Source organism: Acartia tonsa, chromosome 6, assembly GCF_053477335.1.
Source record: "Acartia tonsa isolate MP-2025a chromosome 6, ASM5347733v1, whole genome shotgun sequence".
In the NCBI taxonomy this organism is placed as follows: domain Eukaryota; kingdom Metazoa; phylum Arthropoda; class Copepoda; order Calanoida; family Acartiidae; genus Acartia; species Acartia tonsa.
The window spans coordinates 49,635,552-49,656,520 of NC_137265.1; the positions used below are offsets into that span (position 1 = coordinate 49,635,552).

Here is a 20,969-nt window from a genome sequence, read left to right on the forward strand (position 1 = left end):
CATACATTCGCAAACACAGGGTAAAGTTCTCTGATATTATACATACATCTAATATTACCATGTAAGAGGATTTGCTTGCGCTCTTTTGCGCTTAAGAGATCTGGAACCAAACATAAATTTTCATTAGAAGAAAATTGTCTATTTTACAGAAATTGAGTATGCTAAGAAAACCATCTACAATTACAACAAAAAATGGAGATTTGACTTCTTTGAAAGGCTAAACGTATAAATTATTACATACTGATTCCAAAAATATATAATACTTAAAAATAGCTTTAAAAATAAAGGGTCCACGCTGATTTGAAATGTAGTTTAGTTGACCTTAAAAATAGTTGTTTACAATGATGAAAAGGAACTTAATTCCATACCTCTGGTATAATTACACATAAAATTCTTATTTTTCATTGTAAAGAGCTAATTCTTTCGGCTTTATTTCCAAAAACTTGTGTATATTACTAAACAATTGTTTAAAAGTGTATTTTCCAAAATGTAAAATACGATTTTTTGTCACTCGCTGGAACATAGTGGTCTACCCCCGTTTCAAAATTTTAGTTTTAAAAGAATTTTTTTGGGGGTGTCCCACTCCCCAAGGAAAATAGCTTAAAACCATCACTGGACCAGTAGGTATATTCCCTGAAGAGTAGAGCCCGATCGGTTCAGTGGTTACTAAGATTTTAAGCTTCAGACATACAGACTGTTAGACAGACTGATAGACAGACATCGTATTTCTTTGTATTATAGATAGCCATATTCTAAATAAAAGTCATAAGATGTCCTTGTATATGTCTTCGACTCTTAATCATTCAGGTTGGCCAAACTCCTTATCTGGTGAAATCTAACCTTTCAGGGTGGCCGAACTCCTTAACAGGGGAAATATAACCATTCAGGGTTGCCAAACTCCTTACCTGTGAAAATCTAACCATTAAAGGTGTCCAAACTCATTACCTGGGGGAAGTCTAATTATTCAGAGTGACCATACTCCTTACCTTGAGAAATCTAACTATTCAGGGTGGCCAAACTCTTTATTTTGGGAAATCTAACTATTCAGGGCAGCCGAACTAATTACTAGGGGAAATCTAACCGTTTAGGGTGGCCAAACTCCTTACCTGGGGAAATCTAACCATTCAGGGTGGCCGAACTCATTGCCAATAAAGTTAAGATACCCCTCACCAGATAAACCATGAGTTAACAATCGAATCATCTAAAGAATAAAAGTTTCATGTCAATATTTCTTGGTGCAAAGCTACTCAACAAACTAATTGTGTATTTATTTAACGAGGCTAAAAAAACTTCATACTTTTCACATCTCAATAAAGGTTCATTTCAAATATCTTACCTTATGAAGAGCAATTCCCCTATCAACAATATCATTAGCAGGATGCAAGGCACTCATTCCAGTATACATCTCCTAAAAAAATAATAATTTAAATCTATGTAATAGCGGCGCACTAAAGAAAAACCAATAAAAATGATCGTTATGATGTAAACTACTTTTCCGTACTGTAATTTTAATCAGCAAAAATGAATGATTACAGTTTCTTTTTCACTGCCGGAAAAGTAAGCGACCACTATACCTTATCCATAAGCCAGAAAGCAATAGTCTTGTCACCAACCAAAGCCTGGTCATGTGATTCACAGTAACCAATACACGCCTCCTGCCATCTCCTATAATAAGAATAAATAATTAAAATTCTTCATCATCTTTGATGAAAAAAAGATTTATGATAACTCTTTTTTACACACATGTTTAATGTAATGGAAAAGTGATAAAAGTCAGTTGCATTAAAAAATATTTTCTGAGAATAAATTGGTAGACAAAGATTATCTACTGATGTTTGGTTTTTGGCTTTCAATCACAAGAAGTACTTTAATTTCACCTTGGTATTTGTATTAAAAATAAGAGTTTCATTAAAAGTAACTAGCACAAATTACACTAATGCTATTAATGATCAAACAAGTACAAACCTGTTTGTGAGAGTGTGAATAATATTTCCAATGTTCCATTCCTCGTCACTTTGTTCCTATAACAAACAAAAAAAACTTTAATACAAGAAAAAGAAAACCGTTGAGTTTTGGTGAAGACCAATAATAAACTTCTGTATTATTATTAACATTCATGTACAGCCTTAAAGGGATTTGTACGCTCATATTTATGTTTTAATTTACTAGCGGCTTCGCCCCTAGCCTCCAGGGGCTTTGCCCCAAGAGGTTTGATCAAACCAATTTTTTGTATTTTATATTTCAAAGAAAAATTAAAAAATAAAATTTCTTTGGGGGGGGGGGGGGGGAATTTTTTTTTATTTTTTTTTTTTTTGGGGGGGGGGGTAGTAGATCCCACTATTTTAATTTTAGTTTTAAAAATAAATTTTTATTTTTTTTTGGGGGGGGGGGGGGGTGGTATTTTTCATTTTTGGGGGGGTTTGGGGGTGTCCAACTTTCCAAGAAAATAGTTATAAACCTTACCGGGATCTATGAGAAGCTACCCTGTAAAGGAGAACCCGATCAGTTTAGCGGTTAGCGAGATCCTTCGCTACAAACAAACAAACAAACATCGTTCTACTTTGTATTATAGATATGTTTACAGGGATGTAAAAGGACAAGATAAAAAAATTATCTGATTTATGTACAACCCCAATGATGATAAACAAAATTACCCCTATTGTAACTTAAATTAGTGGTTGGAACGTTTAGACACTTAACTTAATGAATCAACCAATCAAAATCCTTTAAAGACCCCAAAGTTGTTAAGCCAACGAATAAGACAACGTTATTATAAAACTTAGGGGACTAGTGTAATAAGCAGCACATTGTCCCCTCTCTCTCTCTTTTATGTATTAAACTACTTTTGGCTCCTGTCATACTTGTTTTGACGTTACCTTTAGAATTTTAATCCACATATCAGGAACAGCCATTGCCAGACGGTAGTCGAAACCAGTGCCACCCTCAGCCACGGGACGACACAGCGCCGGCATTCCACTAGAAATTATATTGGAATACTAAAATACTAGATATTTAGTAGCAAGGCTACTCTAAATTTAAACTTTCTATCCATCCGTTAGTCAGTAACGCTTTACAGAAAATGTGATTATTTCAGAGGCTATTCAATATAGATGTGTCTAATATTTATGGGAATAGAGCTTATAACACTATTAGAAAAAAACGTACAGTTCTGTCTTGTCTCTTATTGTCAAGCACCTAACATGTATACTTCTTTTACTGACGTTTGGCCGTACAGAAAAATAACTACCTGACATCTTCAGCAATTGTTATTCCAGATTTGAGAGTGTTGTGAACTAAAATAAAAGTGAATAGGTTTAAAATACACAAAGAGGAGTGATGTGGAATCAGAGAGTTGATTATGTGAAAAGCTCAACTTACAGTGATTGAACTAATGTTCTAACTGCTTCGCCCCTAGCCTCTAGTGGGATTAGGAAGTTTTAGAAAATAACCTAAAAAAGGCCTACTACATCCATAAAGCTTTCATTGAAAGTACAACTAGAATAGCCATTTTGAAGATATTTAGCCGAATGCACGGACAAAAAAAAACTGGTTTAATAATGTAATTGTACATTTTTACATTTGTAGAAAACTGGATATAATACGATACGTGATTTTTCAGTGTGGTCGAGAACGGTTCTTATACACCGGTTATTAATAGACTTCGAAGTCATACTGGAAAATAAATTATACAATGTTTTTTTTGTTAAAAAAGGGGGGGGGGCGAAAGTGACACTTTTTGAAATCAAAACTAAAAGTCAACAAAGGAACTCAACTAAAAAAAGAGTTACAGGTCTGAGATTTTGCATGGCATTTGCTTTATAGTGGTACAATATTGAACTGTGAAGAAACGGCGGCGCAACCGCCGAAAACCGCCATTTCCCGCCAAAATTTTTTTTGCCTTTTCTCGGCGGTTTTCGGCGGTTGCGCCGCCGTTTCTTCACAGTTCCATATTGTACCCCTATAAAGCAACTGCCATGCAAAATCTCAGACCTGTAACTCTTTTTTTAGTTGAGTTCCTTTGACTTTTAGTTTCGGTTTCAAAAAGTGTCACTTTCGCCCCCCCCCTTTTACCTAAATGATTTGCCAGCATAAGATAAATGATGGCCTCAGTATCTGTGTTCAAACCAAAATATTCATGGTAACCTCCAGAAAATCCCTAGAAATATAACAGTCTGGTATATAGTTAAGTCTTAAAATAGTGGCTACGCCCCTAGAGGCCTCTAAATGCCTTTAATGAAAGGAAGGGAGGGTGGGGGAGTAAGGATAAGTCGACTCTCCACTTTCTATTTAAAAAAAATTGTGCGATTTCTATGTCGCGTTCAAGTCTCTTTGAATATTTAAAATTTTGTCGATTTTTTTTGTGATTTTTCTTGGGAAGGTGGTGGTACTCTACTCCAAAATAGTTATAATCCTTCCCGGGACCTACGACAAACAACCATGTTTAGGACAACCCGAACGGTTCAGCTGTTAGGGAGATCCTTCGGTACAGACACACAGACAAACAAAAATCCTGTTACTTTATTATAAGGATTGAAATAAAAAAATAATTTTTTTTGTGTGGGGGGAGAAGGTTTTTTTTCCTGGGGGTGATTTTTCAAGGGCAAGTAAGGGGGGGGGAAGTTTTGCCACTTTCGCGTAATCCGTGATTATTAGGCTAGGTATTGATGTGAGACTATAGGTTATTTGGGATAAAAGTTTACTTTTGGGTAGTACTTCACGTATATTTAATCATTTTTTGGATAGGTCTCCAGGTTCAGGTGCTGCAGGCTGGAAGGTGGTTTCTGGACAGGTAAAAAAATTTTAAAATTTTTGTTTGAAGAGTTAGAGATCAAATTATAAAACAAAATATGCATCTTTATGGATGTTATTGACATATCAGAAGAAAAAATTAAAATCGGCCTCCAGGTTCAGGTGCTGCAGGCCTCCAGGTCAACTCTGGACAGGTAAAAAATCAAGTTTTTTATTTGAAGAGTTAGAGGTCAACTTATAAAACAGAATATGCATATTTTTTGATATTATTGACATATTTGAAGAAAAAAAATAAAATCGGCCATCAGGTTCAGGTGCTGCAGGCCTCCAGGTCAACTCTGGACAGGTAAAAAAATAAAAAATTTTATTTGAAGAGTTAGAGGTCAACTTATAAAACAGAATATGCATCTTTTTTGATATTATTGACATATTTGAAGAAAACATTAAAATCGGCCTCAAGGTTCAGGTGCTGCAGGCCTCCAGGTCAACTCTGGACAGGTAAAAAATCAAGTTTTTTATTTGAAGAGTTAGAGGTCAACTTATAAAACAGAATATGCATATTTTTTGATGTTATTGACATATTTGAAGAAAAAAATAAAATCGGCCATCAGGTTCAGGTGCTGCAGGCCTCCAGGTCAACTCTGGACAGGTAAAAAAATAAAAAAATTTATTTGAAGAGTTAGAGGTCAACTTATAAATCAGAATATGCATCTTTTTTGATATTATTGACATATTTGAAGAAAACATTAAAATCAGCCTCCAGGTTCAGGTGCTGCAGGCCTCCAGGTCCACTCTGGACAGGTAAAAAATCATTTTTTTTATTTGAAGAGTTAGAGGTCAACTTATAAAACAGAATATGCATCTTTTTTATAATATTGACATTTTTAAAGAAAAAATTAAAATTAGCCTCCAGGTTCAGGTGCTGCTGGCCTCCAGGTCCACCCTGGAAAGGTAAAAAATCAAAAAATTTTATTTGAAGAGTTAGAGGTCAACTTATAAAACAGAATATGCATCTTTTTTGATATTATTGACATTTTTGAAGTAAACTTAAAATCAGTCTCCAGGTTCAGGTGCTGCAGGCCTCCAGGTCCACTCTGGACATGTAAATAATCAAATTTTTTATTTGAACAGTTAGAGGACAACTTACAAAACAGAATATGCATATTTTTTGATATTATTAACATATTTGAAGAAAAAATTGAAATCGGCCTCCAGGTCCACTCTGGAAAGGTAAAAAATCAAAAAAAATTATTTGAAGAGTTAGAGGTCAACTTATAAAACAGAATATGCTTCTTTTTTATATTACTGACATATTTGAAGAAAAAGTTTAAATCGGACTCCATGTTCAGATCCTGCAGGCCTCCAGGTCCACTCTGGACAGGTAAAAATTAAATCTTTTTATCTAAAAAGTTACAGGTCAACTTATAAAACAAAATATGCATTGTTTTGGATACTTCTTTATATAGACAGTGACACTTTTACCTGGATCCTGGTGAACGCTGGTTGTTGCCGGCTCCAGGTCCTTAAATTCACTATAATATTATATTTTAACCTTATTCTATTTCAAATTCTTTCTTCTAAATTCCAAAATAACAATTTTAGATTTTCACTTGGCCGGCAACAACCAGCGTTTACCAGGATCCAGGTAAAAGTGTCCCTGTCCATATAAAAAAGTATCTATGTATATGATACCTACCATGTTTTAAAACCTCATAAAAGGAAAAAAAATTAGAAAAAAAAGCAAAAATACCTGAAAATGAAAGCCTGTAGCACCTAAACTTGAAGGCCTATTTTAATTTTATCTTCAAGTACATTTATTATATCCAAAACAATGCATATTTTGTTTTATAAGTTGACCTGTAACTTTTCAGATAAAAAGATTTAATTTTTACCTGTCCAGAGTGGACCTGGAGGCCTGCAGGATCTGAACATGGAGTCCGATTTTAATTTTTTCTTCAAATATGTCAGTAATATAAAAAAGATGCATATTCTGTTTTGTAAGTTGTCCTCTAACTCTTCAAATAAAAAATTTGATTATTTACATGTCCAGAGTGGACCTGGAGGCCTGCAGCACCTGAACCTGGAGACTGATTTTATGTTTACTTCAAAAATGTCAATAATATCAAAAAAGATGCATATTCTGTTTTATAAGTTGACCTCTAACAATTCAAATAAAATTTTTTTATTTTTTACCTTTCCAGAGTGGACCTGGAGGCCAGCAGCACCTGAACCTGGAGGCTAATTTTAATTTTTTCTTTAAAAATGTCAATATTATAAAAAAGATGCATATTCTGTTTTATAAGTTGACCTCTAACTCTTCAAATAAAAAAAATGATTTTTTACCTGTCCAGAGTGGACCTGGAGGCCTGCAGCACCTGAACCTGGAGGCCGATTTTAATGTTTTCTTCAAATATGTCAAAAATATCAAAAAAGATGCATATTCTGATTTATAAGTTGACCTCTAACTCTTCAAATAAATTTTTTTTATTTTTTTACCTGTCCAGAGTTGACCTGGAGGCCTGCAGCACCTGAACCTGATGGCCGATTTTATTTTTTTCTTCATATCAATAACATCAAAAAAGATGCATATTCTGTTTTATAAGTTGACCTCTAACTCTTCAAATAATAAACTTGATTTTTTACCTGTCCAGAGTTGACCTGGAGGCCTGCAGCACCTGAACCTGGAGGCCGATTTTAATGTTTTCTTCAAATATGTCAAAAATATCAAAAAAGATGCATATTCTGATTTATAAGTTGACCTCTAACTCTTCAAATATTTTTTTTTTATTTTTTTACCTGTCCAGAGTTGACCTGGAGGCCTGCAGCACCTGAACCTGATGGCCGATTTTATTTTTTTCTTCATATCAATAACATCAAAAAATATGCATATTCTGTTTTATAAGTTGACCTCTAACTCTTCAAATAAAAAACTTGATTTTTTACCTGTCCAGAGTTGACCTGGAGGCCTGCAGCACCTGAACCTGGAGGCCGATTGTAATTTTTTCTTCAAATATATGAATGATATATAAAAAGAAGCTTATGTTGTTTTATAAACTTACCTCTAACTCTTCAAATAAAATTTTTTATTTTTTTACCTGTCCAGAGTTGACCTGGAGGCCTGCAGCACCTGAACCTGATGGCCGATTTTATTTTTTTCTTTAAATATGTCAATAATATCAAAAAATATGCATATTCTGTTTTATAAGTTGACCTCTAACTCTTCAAATAAAAAACTTGATTTTTTACCTGTCCAGAGTTGACCTGGAGGCCTGCAGCACCTGAACCTGGAGGCCGATTTTAATTTTTTCTTCTGATATGTTAATAACATCCATAAAGATGCATATTTTGTTTTATAATTTGATCTCTAACTCTTCAAACAAAAATTTTAAAATTTTTTTACCTGTCCAGAAACCACCTTCCAGCCTGCAGCACCTGAACCTGGAGACCTATCCAAAAAATGATTAAATATACGTGAAGTACTACCCAAAAGTAAACTTTTATCCCAAATAACCTATAGTCTCACATCAATACCTAGCCTAATAATCACGGATTACGCGAAAGTGGCAAAACTTCCCCCCCCCTTGAACCCTACTCTAATATAATCATAGGCCTTCCCACGACCTAACAAACTTCACTGAAGAGAACAACCATATGATGCATGGTATAATCAGATCTATGAATATTACTCATTATTACAAATAAACATCCTACCTTATCTAGCATTTGGTAGCCCTAGGTAAAAAGAATATAAAATAATCTCTCTAACACTATTTTGATTTCCATATTTCAAAAGATTTTAAGGAACTATGCTTTTGAAAAGCGTTACCTGGCCTAAACCTCTGTTATGATACAACATGCTTGTTACTCCATCAAATCTAAAGTATAACAAGGAGGATTATCAATAGAAGTAGACATAGATCTTAAGGGAAAAGACAATGGACGAAAAATTAATATAAACCCACATGATAAACAAAATTCCCCCTTTCAAAATTATTGTATATAAGATTGGAACCAACCAATCAAAATTCAGAAAATGTTTTTGAGCCAACAAATATATCAACGTGGTTTTAAATCTTTGTGTACCAGTGTAATTTACACACTTACTAAGAACAAGCACATACAAAAAATGCAAGCAAAAATGATAAGGTAATAATTTTTTTTCTTTTTGTTAGCTACATAAAAGTAATAACAGTAAAACGTCTTAACGTAAGAATCATTTATACAAACCTGAAACCATCAAAACCGTATTCATGAATCCAAAGATGAAGGTTGGATAACAAAAACCTAAAATACATACAGATATAAAAAACGTTGCTTGTTTGTTTACATGACTGTCCGTATATACCAATGGACCTTTTATTTTTAGAGGAAATCTTTATATTGATGTATATATTTGTTTCTGGGAGGATAGTATACATGGTCAATGGAAAAAAGATTTATAAACATTTAAGATGGTTTTTGGCTATTTTTCTGACACCTCATCCTTCCCAGGTGGGCTACAACTAGTTTCAAGGGGGGGGGAAGTTCTGACACTTTCGCGTAAACGGTGAGTATAGGCTTTATCTTTGGACTGAGAGGATAGGTTATTAGGGATAAAATCATTCTTATATAATGAATTTCCCCCAGATTTAAGATTTTTTGGATAGGCCTCCAGGTTCCGGAGCTCCAGGCCTCCAGGTGGTCTCTGGACAGGTAAAAAAATATAAAATTTCTTATTTGAACAGTTAGAGGTAAGTTTATTAAACAACATAAGCTTCTTTTTATATATTATTCATATATTTGAAGAAAAAATTACAATCGGCCTCCAGGTTCAGGTGCTGCAGGCCTCCAGGTGGCCTCTGGACAGGTAAAAAATCAAAATTTCTTATTTGAACAGTTAGAGGTAAGTTTATTAAACAACATAAGCTTCTTTTTATATATTATTCACATATTTGAAGAAAAAATTACAATCGGCCTCCAGGTTCAGGTGCTGCAGGCCTCCAGGTGGCCTCTGGACAGGTAAAAAATCAAAATTTCTTATTTGAACAGTTAGAGGTAAGTTTATAAAACAACATAAGCTTCTTTTTATATATTATTCATATATTTCAAGAAAAAATTACAATCGGCCTCCAGGTTCAGGTGCTGCAGGCCTCCAGGTGGCCTCTGGACAGGTAAAAAATCTAAATTTCTTATTTGAACAGTTAGAGGTAAGTTTATAAAACAACATAAGCTTCTTTATATACATTATTCATATATTTGAAGAAAAAAATACAATCGGCCTCCAGGTTCAGGTGCTGCAGGCCTCCAGGTAGCCTCTGGACAGGTAAAAAATCAAAATTTCTTATTTGAACAGTTAGAGGTAAGTTTATTAAACAACATAAGCTTCTTTTTATATATTAATCATATATTTGAAGAAAAAATTACAATCAGCCTCCAGGTTCAGGTGCTGCAGGCCTCCAGGTGGCCTCTAGACAGGTAAAAAATCTAAATTTCTTATTTGAACAGTTAGAGGTAAGTTTATAAAACAACATAAGCTTCTTTTTATATATCATTCATATATTTGAAGAAAAAATTACAATCGGCCTCCAGGTTCAGGTGCTGCAGGCCTCCAGGTGGCCTCTGGACAGGTAAAAAATCAAATTTCTTATTTGAACAGTTAGAGGTAAGTTTATAAAACAACATAAGCTTCTTTTTATATATTATTCACATATTTGAAGAAAAAATTACAATCGGCCTCCAGGTTCAGGTGCTGCAGGCCTCCAGGTAGCCTCTGGACAGGTAAAAAATCAAAATTTCTTATTTGAACAGTTAGAGGTAAGTTTATAAAGCAACATAAGCTTCTTTTTATATATTATTCATATATTTCAAGAAAAAATTACAATCGGCCTCCAGGTTCAGGTGCTGCAGGCCTCCAGGTGGCCTCTGAACAGGTAAAAAATCTAAATTTCTTATTTGAACAGTTAGAGGTAAGTTTATAAAACAACATAAGCTTCTTTATATATATTATTCATATATTTGAAGAAAAAATTACAATTGGCCTCCAGGTTCAGGTGCTGCAGGCCTCCAGGTGGCCTCTGGACAGGTAAAAAATCAAAATTTCTTATTTGAACAGTTAGAGGTAAGTTTATTAAACAACATAAGCTTCTTTTAATATATTAATCATATATTTGAAGAAAAAATTACAATCGGCCTCCAGGTTCAGGTGCTGCAGGCCTCCAGGTGGCCTCTAGACAGGTAAAAAATCTAAATTTCTTATTTGAACAGTTAGAGGTAAGTTTATAAAACAACATAAGCTTCTTTTTATATATTATTCATATATTTGAAGAAAAAATTACAATCGGCCTCCAGGTTCAGGTGCTGCAGGCCTCCGGGTGGCCTCTGGACAGGTAAAAAATCAAAATTTCTTATTTGAACAGTTAGAGGTAAGTTTATAAAACAACATAAGCTTCTTTATATATATTATTCATATATTTGAAGAAAAAATTACAATCGGCCTCCAGGTTCAGGTGCTGCAGGCCTCCAGGTGGCCTCTGGACAGGTAAAAAATCTAAATTTCTTATTTGAACAGTTAGAGGTAAGTTTATAAAACAACATAAGCTTCTTTTTATATATTTTTACATATCTAAAGAAAAAATTACAATTGGCCTCCAGGTTCAGGTGCTGCAGGCCTCCAGGTGGCCTCTTGACAGCTAAAAAAAATTTTTATTAATGTTTCTCAGATTTTTTGTATAAGGTACCTAATGTTTTTCTGTTTTTATTAAAAATAGATGAGGATATACACACTTTTTATTACCTAACCTAAAAAAAGCCATTTTAAAAATAGGATAAATCGCCCCTTAAGGGGTGTTGCCTCGAAAGGGACTATTCCCCAAGTTTGTTTGTTATTGCTTTTAATTATAATATTTTTGTTGCTGTTTTGTTTTCATTTGACATTTTTTATTTTTTTCCAGTCTTCTATTCCTATGTATCTTGTTAAACTAACCTTTTGTTGATTTGTTTATGATTAACTTATATTTTTTTATATTTGTATTCTTGTTACATACCTACTTATGTATTATAAGATATTTTTTTCAGAATAAGTTGAGCAAAAATGATTTTTTGTCTCTGTGTTATGCAGTAAATTATTAAAAGCTGTTTTTATCATTGGATACCTTTCCTGAGTTCGCCTGGAATCCACAAAACTAGGAGCTGTAATTAATAACTGATGATAGTTTTACCTATTATTAAAATTGTTAATGACATTTGAAATTAATTTTATGTTTGTTTTTATTTAACTTCTAACTCTTAAGGTAAACTTTTATTTTCGAATACATGGCCTGATTCCCAATGGTCATTACAATGAAATATGGATGGTAGTTTAAATTTTTGGTTTCAATGAGGTAAGTAGGTAATATAATAAAAATATGAGTTTATTTTCAATTATTAAGGTAAATATTTTTAAGTTTATACCTGGAGTACATAAATAACATTTGAAAATATGCTTACTTTGTTTTACAAGTATACCTCTATCTGTTCAAATAAGAAATATTGATTTTTTACATGTCCAGAGACAACCTGGAGGCCTGCAGCACCCAAACCTGGAGACTGATAGTAAGTTTTTCTTTAAATATTTAAATATACATAAAAAGAAGCTTATGTTGTTTTATAAACTTACCTCTAACTGTTCAAATAAGAAATTTTGATTTTTTACCTGTCCAGAGGCCACCTTGAGGCCTGCAGCACCTGAACCTGGAGGCCAATTGTAATTTTTTCTTCAGATTTATGAATAATATATAAAAAGAAGCTTATGTTGTTTTATAAACTTACCTCTAACTGTTCAAATAAGAAATTTAGATTTTTTACCTGTCCAGAAGCCACCTGGAGGCCTGCAGCACCTGAACCTGGAGGCCGATTGTAATTTTTTCTTCAAATATATGAATAATATAAAAAAAGAAGCTTATGGTGTTTTATAAACTTACCTCTAACTGTTCAAATAAGAAATTTTGATTTTTTACCTGTCCAGAGGCCACCTGGAGGCCTGCAGCACCTGAACCTGGAGGCCGATTGTAATTTTTTCTTCAGATATATGAATAATATATTAAAAGAAGCTTATGTTGTTTTATAAACTTGCCTCTAACTGTTCAAATAAGAAATTTTGATTTTTTACCTGTTCAGAGGCCACCTGGAGGCCTGCAGCACCTGAACCTGGAGGCTGATTGTAATTTTTTCTTCAAATATATGAATAATATATAAAAAGAAGCTTATGTTGTTTAATAAACTTACCTCTAACTGTTCAAATAAGAAATTTTGATTTTTTACCTGTCCAGAGGCCACCTGGAGGCCTGCAGCACCTGAACCTGGAGGCCGATTGTATTTTTTTCTTCAAATATGTGAATAATATATAAAAAGAAGCTTATGTTGTTTAATAAACTTACCTCTAACTGTTCAAATAAGAAATTTTGATTTTTTACCTGTTCCGAGGCCACCTGGAGGCCTGCAGCACCTGAACCTGGAGGCCGATTGTAATTTTTTCTTGAAATATATGAATAATATATAAAAAGAAGCTTATGTTGTTTAATAAACTTACCTCTAACTGTTCAAATAAGAAATTTTGATTTTTTACCTGTCCAGAGGCCACCTGGAGGCCTGCAGCACCTGAACCTGGAGGCCGATTGTAATTTTTTCTTCAAATATGTGAATAATATATAAAAAGAAGCTTATGTTGTTTAATAAACTTACCTCTAACTGTTCAAATAAGAAATTTTATATTTTTTTACCTGTCCAGAGACCACCTGGAGGCCTGGAGCTCCGGAACCTGGAGGCCTATCCATAAAATCTTAAATCTGGGGGAAATTCATCATATAAGAATGATTTTATCCCTAATAACCTATCCTCTCAGTCCAAAGATAAAGCCTATACTCACCGTTTACGCGAAAGTGTCAGAACTTCCCCCCCCCTTACCTCAAAGTTTCCCAGTTAGTATAGTTGAACAGTCTTGAATCCCAAAGCTCATGGTTACCCCGAGCTCCAGAATGGAAATAACAGGAATCACTACCATCCCACATGTTCAACCCGTCACTGAAGTATAATATGTGTTATTGTATATTAAGATCCCACAAACTGCAAGCTCCAGAATGGAAATAACAGGAATCACTACCATCCCACATGTTCAATCCATCACTGAAATATAATATGTGTTATTGTATATTAAGATCCCACAAACGGCAAGCTCCAGGATGGAAATAGCAGGAATCACTACCATCCCACATGTTCAACCCATCACTAAAAAAATATCAGTGTTGTAAATATACCTATTAAAATTTGTAATGCATTTGATATTTGTAAACGGAAAAAATGTTGTAACAGAAAAAAGTTTAGTTTTTTTAACACATATAATTATATAATGTTAATCAAAAAAAGCTTCATGGATTTTCTAGCTCTCTAGGATGTTATACAAAATTGTGTTCCCTTTTTTGCCCTGCCTCTATTGATTGCTTAAAATTATGGGGAGAATAGGCTAAAAGATGACACTAGAACAAAAAAAATCTTCCAACATTAACCCCAATAATTCTAATATACCCAAGGAGTAATTTTACATATTTTACATCCCTCTTTGTACCTGACATTTTTGCTGGCATGGCTGTGGACAATATCCAGGAGAACAGTGATACCCAGCCGGTGGGCCTCGTCTACAAGTGCCTTCAGCTCCTCTGGAGTTCCATACCTGGAGGAGGGCGCAAAAAAGCTCGTCACCTATAAGAATAATTTTTTGAGAGGGGCTGGGCTTTTTTTTGCAATGTTTGTCCATCTTATGTCAATGGCACCTTGCAGCTATTGAAATAACTACTAATTTTTTGTCTTAAAGAAGATCTTTATTATGGCTTTTCTTAAAATATTAAAAAAAAACTTCAAATTAATAAGAGATGACTACTGTATAGTCAGTAGCTCTGCGGTAACGCACTGAGTTACGGTGATGAGAATTCGAGTTCAAACCCACGCATTTTGCAATCACAACATGTTGTCTCGAATTCTCCAATGTGTATTCACGCAACCTCCCCCAGTTGCGTTGGAAGGGAGATTGTTAGGTAGTTCAGATGCCTAATAATCAAGTGTATAATACCATCACTTCCCTTAATCCCAGGCTCCTCTGAGGAGAGTGTCATTCATTACAGTGACTTAATCTGTGACACTTGCCATACTCAAAACCGGCGAGGGGGTGGTAATAACGAGGAGCTCTCATGAGACGGTGTGTCAAGTCATACTTAAACGTGGCTATACAAAAGTGTCTCAACATACTCCAGGAGTCTATGTTCCAAACCCTAAGAAACTATGGCTAATGAAATAAAACAAATGAATCAAATAAAATGCCTTGGCCAAAAACAGGCATAACTTATTAGCATTCACCGTAAGAACTTTAGGGAAAAGGTTGTTCAATTTAAGGATTTTTTGGACATTTGGACAGTACCTGGTACCCAAAACTTCCATAGAAAGCATGTTCCATGATGGCCATAAGTAGGATTATATTGTACCCAAGATTTTAAAACATAAGAGAACTACCTGGTATTCAAATCAATACGAGAACATTGCTGCATCGTCTGATGAATTAAATAAAATTCCTTGGCCAAAAAAAAGCACAGCTTATTACCATGCACCGTGAGAACTTTCAGGAAAAGGTTGTGCAATTTAAGGATTTTTTTTAGACATTTGGACAGTACCTGGTACCCAAAACTTCCATAGTAGGCATGCTCCATTATTGCCATGAGTTGGATTGTATTATACCCAAGCTTAGAGATACGAGGCAACACATTCTAACAAAGGAAAACATGGTTATTATTAGATTATATTATTCTTCAAGTTAAACCCTTTGAGTGAAGATATTCAATGACTTCTCATATGCCTTTCAAACACGAGCAAGGTAAAAAATGTATGTATCTGAAAAATCTTCGATATAATGTCCATTTAAAAAGAAAAAGTAAAGGGGCAGTTGGACGAAATGCATTTAAACTTGAATTTAGTGAAGTGCATGTTTTTTCCTGTTCAATGGTTTAATAGGACATAGAAATAAGAAGACTTGAAAATAGTATTCCTGAGAAATAAGCAATTTATATAGATGGCTTAATTTAACAAAAACAGTACGACGACTAATTAAGTGACGTCTAAATTTTTGTTATTTATTGTAATAAAAAATTAAATATATTTGATGGCATACTTGTAACTTATACCTACTTGACTTCATGCGACTATCCCTTTGCCTAGTCTATCAGAAGTCTTGTGTTCTTAATTGTCTCATTATGCATTAATCAATTTTGAAAAATCTTGCCAATAATGAATTGATTGCGGTTTCGCATTACAATTTTAAGTCATGTAAAGGAAAGGCATGTCTTGGAATTGTCTTGTCTAGAAAACTTACCTTTGTGAAATCTGTGTAAGTGTTGATTTTGCCCTCATATGAAGAGATACCAACATGACACTCGTATACCCTAAAAAATCATAAGAGGGTTTTAAAACTAGAATTTTTAATAAATATGCCTCTAGGGGCAAAGCCGCTAGTTTAATGCAATACTGCTAGTAAGATAAATATAAAGATATTCCTAATATTCATATGTACAATGAATTCTATATAGATAAAATTATCTCATTATTGTTGTTTGTTTTTAAAATATATCTAAAATTGTATTTTTTTAATAGAAAAAAAACATTTCTAGCCAGTGCGTTGTACTCTTTCCCTACTGGGCTTCATGTCTGCAAGGCTTTTGTAACATTTGCATAACCTTTACCTAACCTAAATTACGTATACAAATGCGTATTTTCAAAAAAAAACTATTTGTGCAGGGTGTCCCTCGTAAACTGTTTTTTTTTGAAACACTTGTTACTTCCTTAATATTTGAGCTATCTTAGTAAAATAAAAAGTATTTGGCAGCCTACTACTGACAATTTTATGATGTAGTGATGAAAAATCCGCAAAGTTAACAGAAAAAAATCTACAAGGTAATACATAACAGGCTGTATGTGTGGTGAGATTTGAATCCTTTTCATCTTTTACATCCATTTTATAGTTTCAAAGAAACAGAATTTCTTGTTATTGTTTAGGACAGGAGATATGTTTGTTTATCATACCTGATACTTTTAGGTTTAGCAGGCCTGGAATGTTTAAACTTGTATCTGGTCTCTGGATTCCAAAAATGTTGACAAAAACTGACACCTGATATAAAATGATGAAGTGCGAATTTCTTTTGCTTTTAAGGGTTATGTCCAACTTAACAAGCTTACTGTAACAATGGAACGCATCTGACTTATATTTTTACTAGCGGCTACGCCCCTAGAGGCCTTAAGGAGCACTTGAGGAGGGGAGAGTCGAATGTGATAACCCAATTTATTATTTTAGATTATATAGGAAAAAAACAAAATTTTTTGGGGGGTGAATTTTTTTTAGTTGACAAAATTAAAGGGGTAGTTTCACGAAATGCATTTGAACTTAATTTATTGAAACGCTTATTTTTTCCTAGTTAATGGGTTTAACAACATTTATAAAGCATATATTTGAAATGAATTCAATTTTCTACCACGTAGTTTTTAAAATATCAAGACTTGAAATTTGTCTTTTTGTGATATATGCAATTTAAAAAGACTGTTTTCAAGTCTTGATATTTTAAAAACTACGTGGTAGAAAATTAAAATTCTTTCAAATATATGCCATATAAATGTAGTAACCATTTAACCAGGATAAAATATGCGGTTCACTAAATTAAGTTTAAATACATTTCGTGAAACTACCCGGCCCTTTTTTAATTTTGAAAAAATTAAAAACGAATTTTTTTTTTTTTTTGGGGGGGGGGGTAAATTTTTTTCTAGGGGCGATTTATCTTGGGAGGGTGGTGGTACCCTCCCTCAAAATAGTGATAAACCTTCCCGGGACTTATAAGAAGCTACCCTGTTAAGGAGAACCCGATCGGTTCAGCGGTTAGCGAGATCCTTCGGTACAAACACACAGTTAGACAAACAGACATCCTGTTACTTTAGTATAAGAAGGATTTCAGGCCAAAATCATCAATATTATCAGGGATAGGACAATGAAAGTTATTTGATGCACATCTTCAATGGGGATAAGACAAAATCACATACTCATTCTATAGGTAATACTTTTTAAAAAAAAGTTTGAACATTTTAAATAATTCCCTAGTTTTTTTAGGCCAACAAATAAGAAGTTTTTAAAACTTTGTGTATCAGTAGGACTTATGACAGCCTAATGTTTCCTTCCTCCCTGCATTTTATTTAATTCTTAAGATGATTAGGTATAAAATGGCAAGGAATCTTTTTACACATGATTTTTTTTGCATTTTCAGCAATCAAATATGAAAAGAAAATAACCTTCTTGAGCTTGCCTCTCTTTAGGAGGTTGCAGGACATAATTAGCCCAGGGAGATATTTTATCCTCATGGTTCACCAAAACTTTTACTTTCTAAAAGCAGATTTATTTATAAAATAATAAAGATCTAAATGGATAAGACTATAGACAATAAAATCAAGTATAAATCCAATTATAAATAACAATATTAACCTTTCTGCATATAAAAATTAGTGGTGGAGTCGAAAGGTTTAGACACAAAGGTACATTTTGGGGATAAATATAATTTGAATCAAATGTCCTCCCTCCCTCCGTTGTAAGATTTGAAGGAAAAGCCAATTCTATTTCCTGGAACAATCCCCTTTACCTGTAAATGCTTAATGGCAGGTTGACCGTCTTCGGTTGGTTTCAAGATCAGTTTCCAGCGTCCAAACTCTAGTTTCTCGAAGGGATGGGTGTGTCTGTTCACAAGGGCGTATTACAACTTTTATTTTGGGTGCAACTATTAAATTAAAAAAACTAAAATAACATACTTTTTTTTCTCATAATCTATTATTTTCCCGCTTTATAAATAAATTTGTGTTTGGAATTACCGAACATTAGATATTTCGTTGGCGTAGAGTTGGAGTAGCTGAAGGGAAGTGGATAATAAAGGGGAGAGGGTTGTGGGGCAATTTTCATTTAGAATTATTTGTCTGAATCACATTTACTAGTTCCTGATAGTAATCATTCGTTTTTCAATGCTTATGTCAAAATTATTGGGTCATTATTCAAAAAAAAAATCCATGTATTCCCCCACCTCCCATTAAAAATTGTGAATACGCCCATGCCTGTTCCACTGGTTGAACTCTCCATAGAGATGAAGACTGTGAGCTGCTGGAGCCCATTCTAACCACTCAATTGTGTTGTCTGGCTTTACCTGGAAGATAAAAGGTTTCGTGATTTTTACAACAAATTAAATTTTTGGCGGATTTTTGTGGTCAAACTAAAAATATTTTGAATATCATAGGTTTTTGTAGCCTTCTTTTCAATGTTACTAGGACATACCCTAAAGATGATCACTTGTAGTACAAATTCCAATAGACAATTTAAGCTTTGACCCTTTTTATGCGAGATTCAAACCCTTCACCTCCTTGACAACTAGTAACTTGTACCATTCATATTAAGGAATCTCTTTAAAGGGATAGTTGCATAAAGTGCATTTAACAAGTTTGATTGCAAGCATAAGTTACAAGAATACCATCTAACATATATAATTTTGTATTACAATAAATAGAAATCAATTTGGCACCACCAAAAAGGTCTTCATGCTGTTTTTGTGAAAACAGGACAGCCTATTATTTAGCTGCATTTATCAAAAAAATTGTGATTTTCAAGTCATGATAATTTTAAAACTACCTGGTGGAAAATTGAAATTATTTCAAATATATGTCCTTTAGATGAAGTTTAAACTATTGAATTGAAAAAAAAAAATGCAGTTCACTAAATTCAAGTTTAAATTTATTTCTTGCAACTACCCCTTTGATTTCAATAAACAATTTTGCTTATTTTATGCAAGATCCAAACCCTTCACCTTCCTGACAACTAGTAACTTGTACTATTCATATTAAAAATTCTCTTTAAGTTTACCTGTGGACCGAATATTTTGTACCCCTGGCTGAACTTTTCTATTCCTCCCTCAGTTTTTGTCATCTGTACCAGAAAATCTTCATAGTTACCATACCTGTAATGTATATTGTTGTTGCTAACATAGATTTAATTTATTGTTTACTTCGTTTATCCAGTAGGAAAGCCGGATATTTGGTAAAGAAGTGGATGGGGCTATTATTTATTTTAGCCAGCTGCGAATTTTACTTTATTACAGAACATTAAAATCTGGTGTAAGATCCAAGTAATAATAAATCCATTACTGGAATATTAAAGACAGTGAAGCACAATTTTAAAATGGACGATAAATTGATGTTGATCCCCAACAATAGTTTTTACACTTATGTAGTCTGGACCAACCAATCAAGATTTCATTGAAGTACCCATAGTTTTGAGTCAACAAATGAAAAATCATTTTTACAAAACTTTGGGTACCAGTGTAATTTATATTCTAAATGTCCCCTCCCTCCTTGCAAAACAGCAACAGACATGTCAAGAACCTTATCGAGGCCACTGTTTTAGAGACCCTCAGAAAAATTACGAGGTGTCATAAAAAAAGATATAGTTAAATAGGTAAAAATTACCTATTGGTCTTTTATAAAATTTTTTTTCTTCAAAATCTGACAATAAAACCCCCCAAAGATATTTGAAAATCCGTAAATAGTTCAACGGCGCTAAAAGCTGCTTAAAAGCAGTCGGATAGCCATGGATGTCATGTACCTAAATATGCTCAAAAATATTGGGAATATTGTCAAGAAGAATCATAGGCCTAGCTTTAATATCGGCTGAGAAAATTTCATTTCCCACACAACGTTCCGAACTGACTAACAGACATTGTGAATGATAGAGGAGGTTCGCTACTAAAAACCTAATATCATATTAGTTATTTCTTTCATCGTATTATAAACGGCTTTCCTTCGGCACCTCGGGGCTAAAAAAACTGGTTTTAATCTTATGATTTTACATTTTTATATTCGTAGAAAGCTGGATATAATACGATGCTAGACATAGTTTTTTCGTTTGGATGAGAACCGGTTCCTATCCACCGGATTCGAATGAATACAAGAATAGTTATTTCTCGTATCGTATTATAAACGGCTTTCCGCGGATATAGAATGTACAATTATAAGATTAAAACTAGTTTTTTTAGCCCCGTGGTGCCGAAGGCACCGGCTAAAAAAACTGGTTTTAATCTTATAATTGTACATTTCTATATTCTTAGAAAACTGGATATAATACGATGCTAGACATAGTTTTTTCGTATTTATGA

The 20,969-nt window shown here is 33.6% G+C and overlaps 1 protein-coding gene across 1 annotated transcript in view; it reads right to left on the reverse strand.

The window, feature by feature from the left end:
- The window catches only part of AGBE (1,4-alpha-glucan-branching enzyme), a 102,967-nt gene that overhangs the window by 4,350 nt on the left and 77,648 nt on the right, over nt 1-20,969 (reverse strand). The window contains exons 3-20 of the mRNA XM_080165205.1: nt 19,682-19,775; nt 18,883-18,971; nt 18,420-18,513; nt 18,076-18,166; nt 16,825-16,909; nt 16,118-16,187; nt 15,423-15,515; nt 14,327-14,460; nt 13,669-13,785; nt 8,977-9,033; nt 8,576-8,624; nt 4,072-4,156; nt 3,248-3,293; nt 2,877-2,976; nt 1,966-2,021; nt 1,575-1,665; nt 1,337-1,408; nt 1,107-1,201 (exon numbers count right to left, since the gene is read on the reverse strand). Of these exons, the coding sequence (XP_080021331.1) occupies nt 1,107-1,201; nt 1,337-1,408; nt 1,575-1,665; nt 1,966-2,021; nt 2,877-2,976; nt 3,248-3,293; nt 4,072-4,156; nt 8,576-8,624; nt 8,977-9,033; nt 13,669-13,785; nt 14,327-14,460; nt 15,423-15,515; nt 16,118-16,187; nt 16,825-16,909; nt 18,076-18,166; nt 18,420-18,513; nt 18,883-18,971; nt 19,682-19,775 (1,518 nt within the window). The remainder of the gene's footprint in view (nt 1-1,106; nt 1,202-1,336; nt 1,409-1,574; nt 1,666-1,965; nt 2,022-2,876; nt 2,977-3,247; nt 3,294-4,071; nt 4,157-8,575; nt 8,625-8,976; nt 9,034-13,668; nt 13,786-14,326; nt 14,461-15,422; nt 15,516-16,117; nt 16,188-16,824; nt 16,910-18,075; nt 18,167-18,419; nt 18,514-18,882; nt 18,972-19,681; nt 19,776-20,969) is intronic.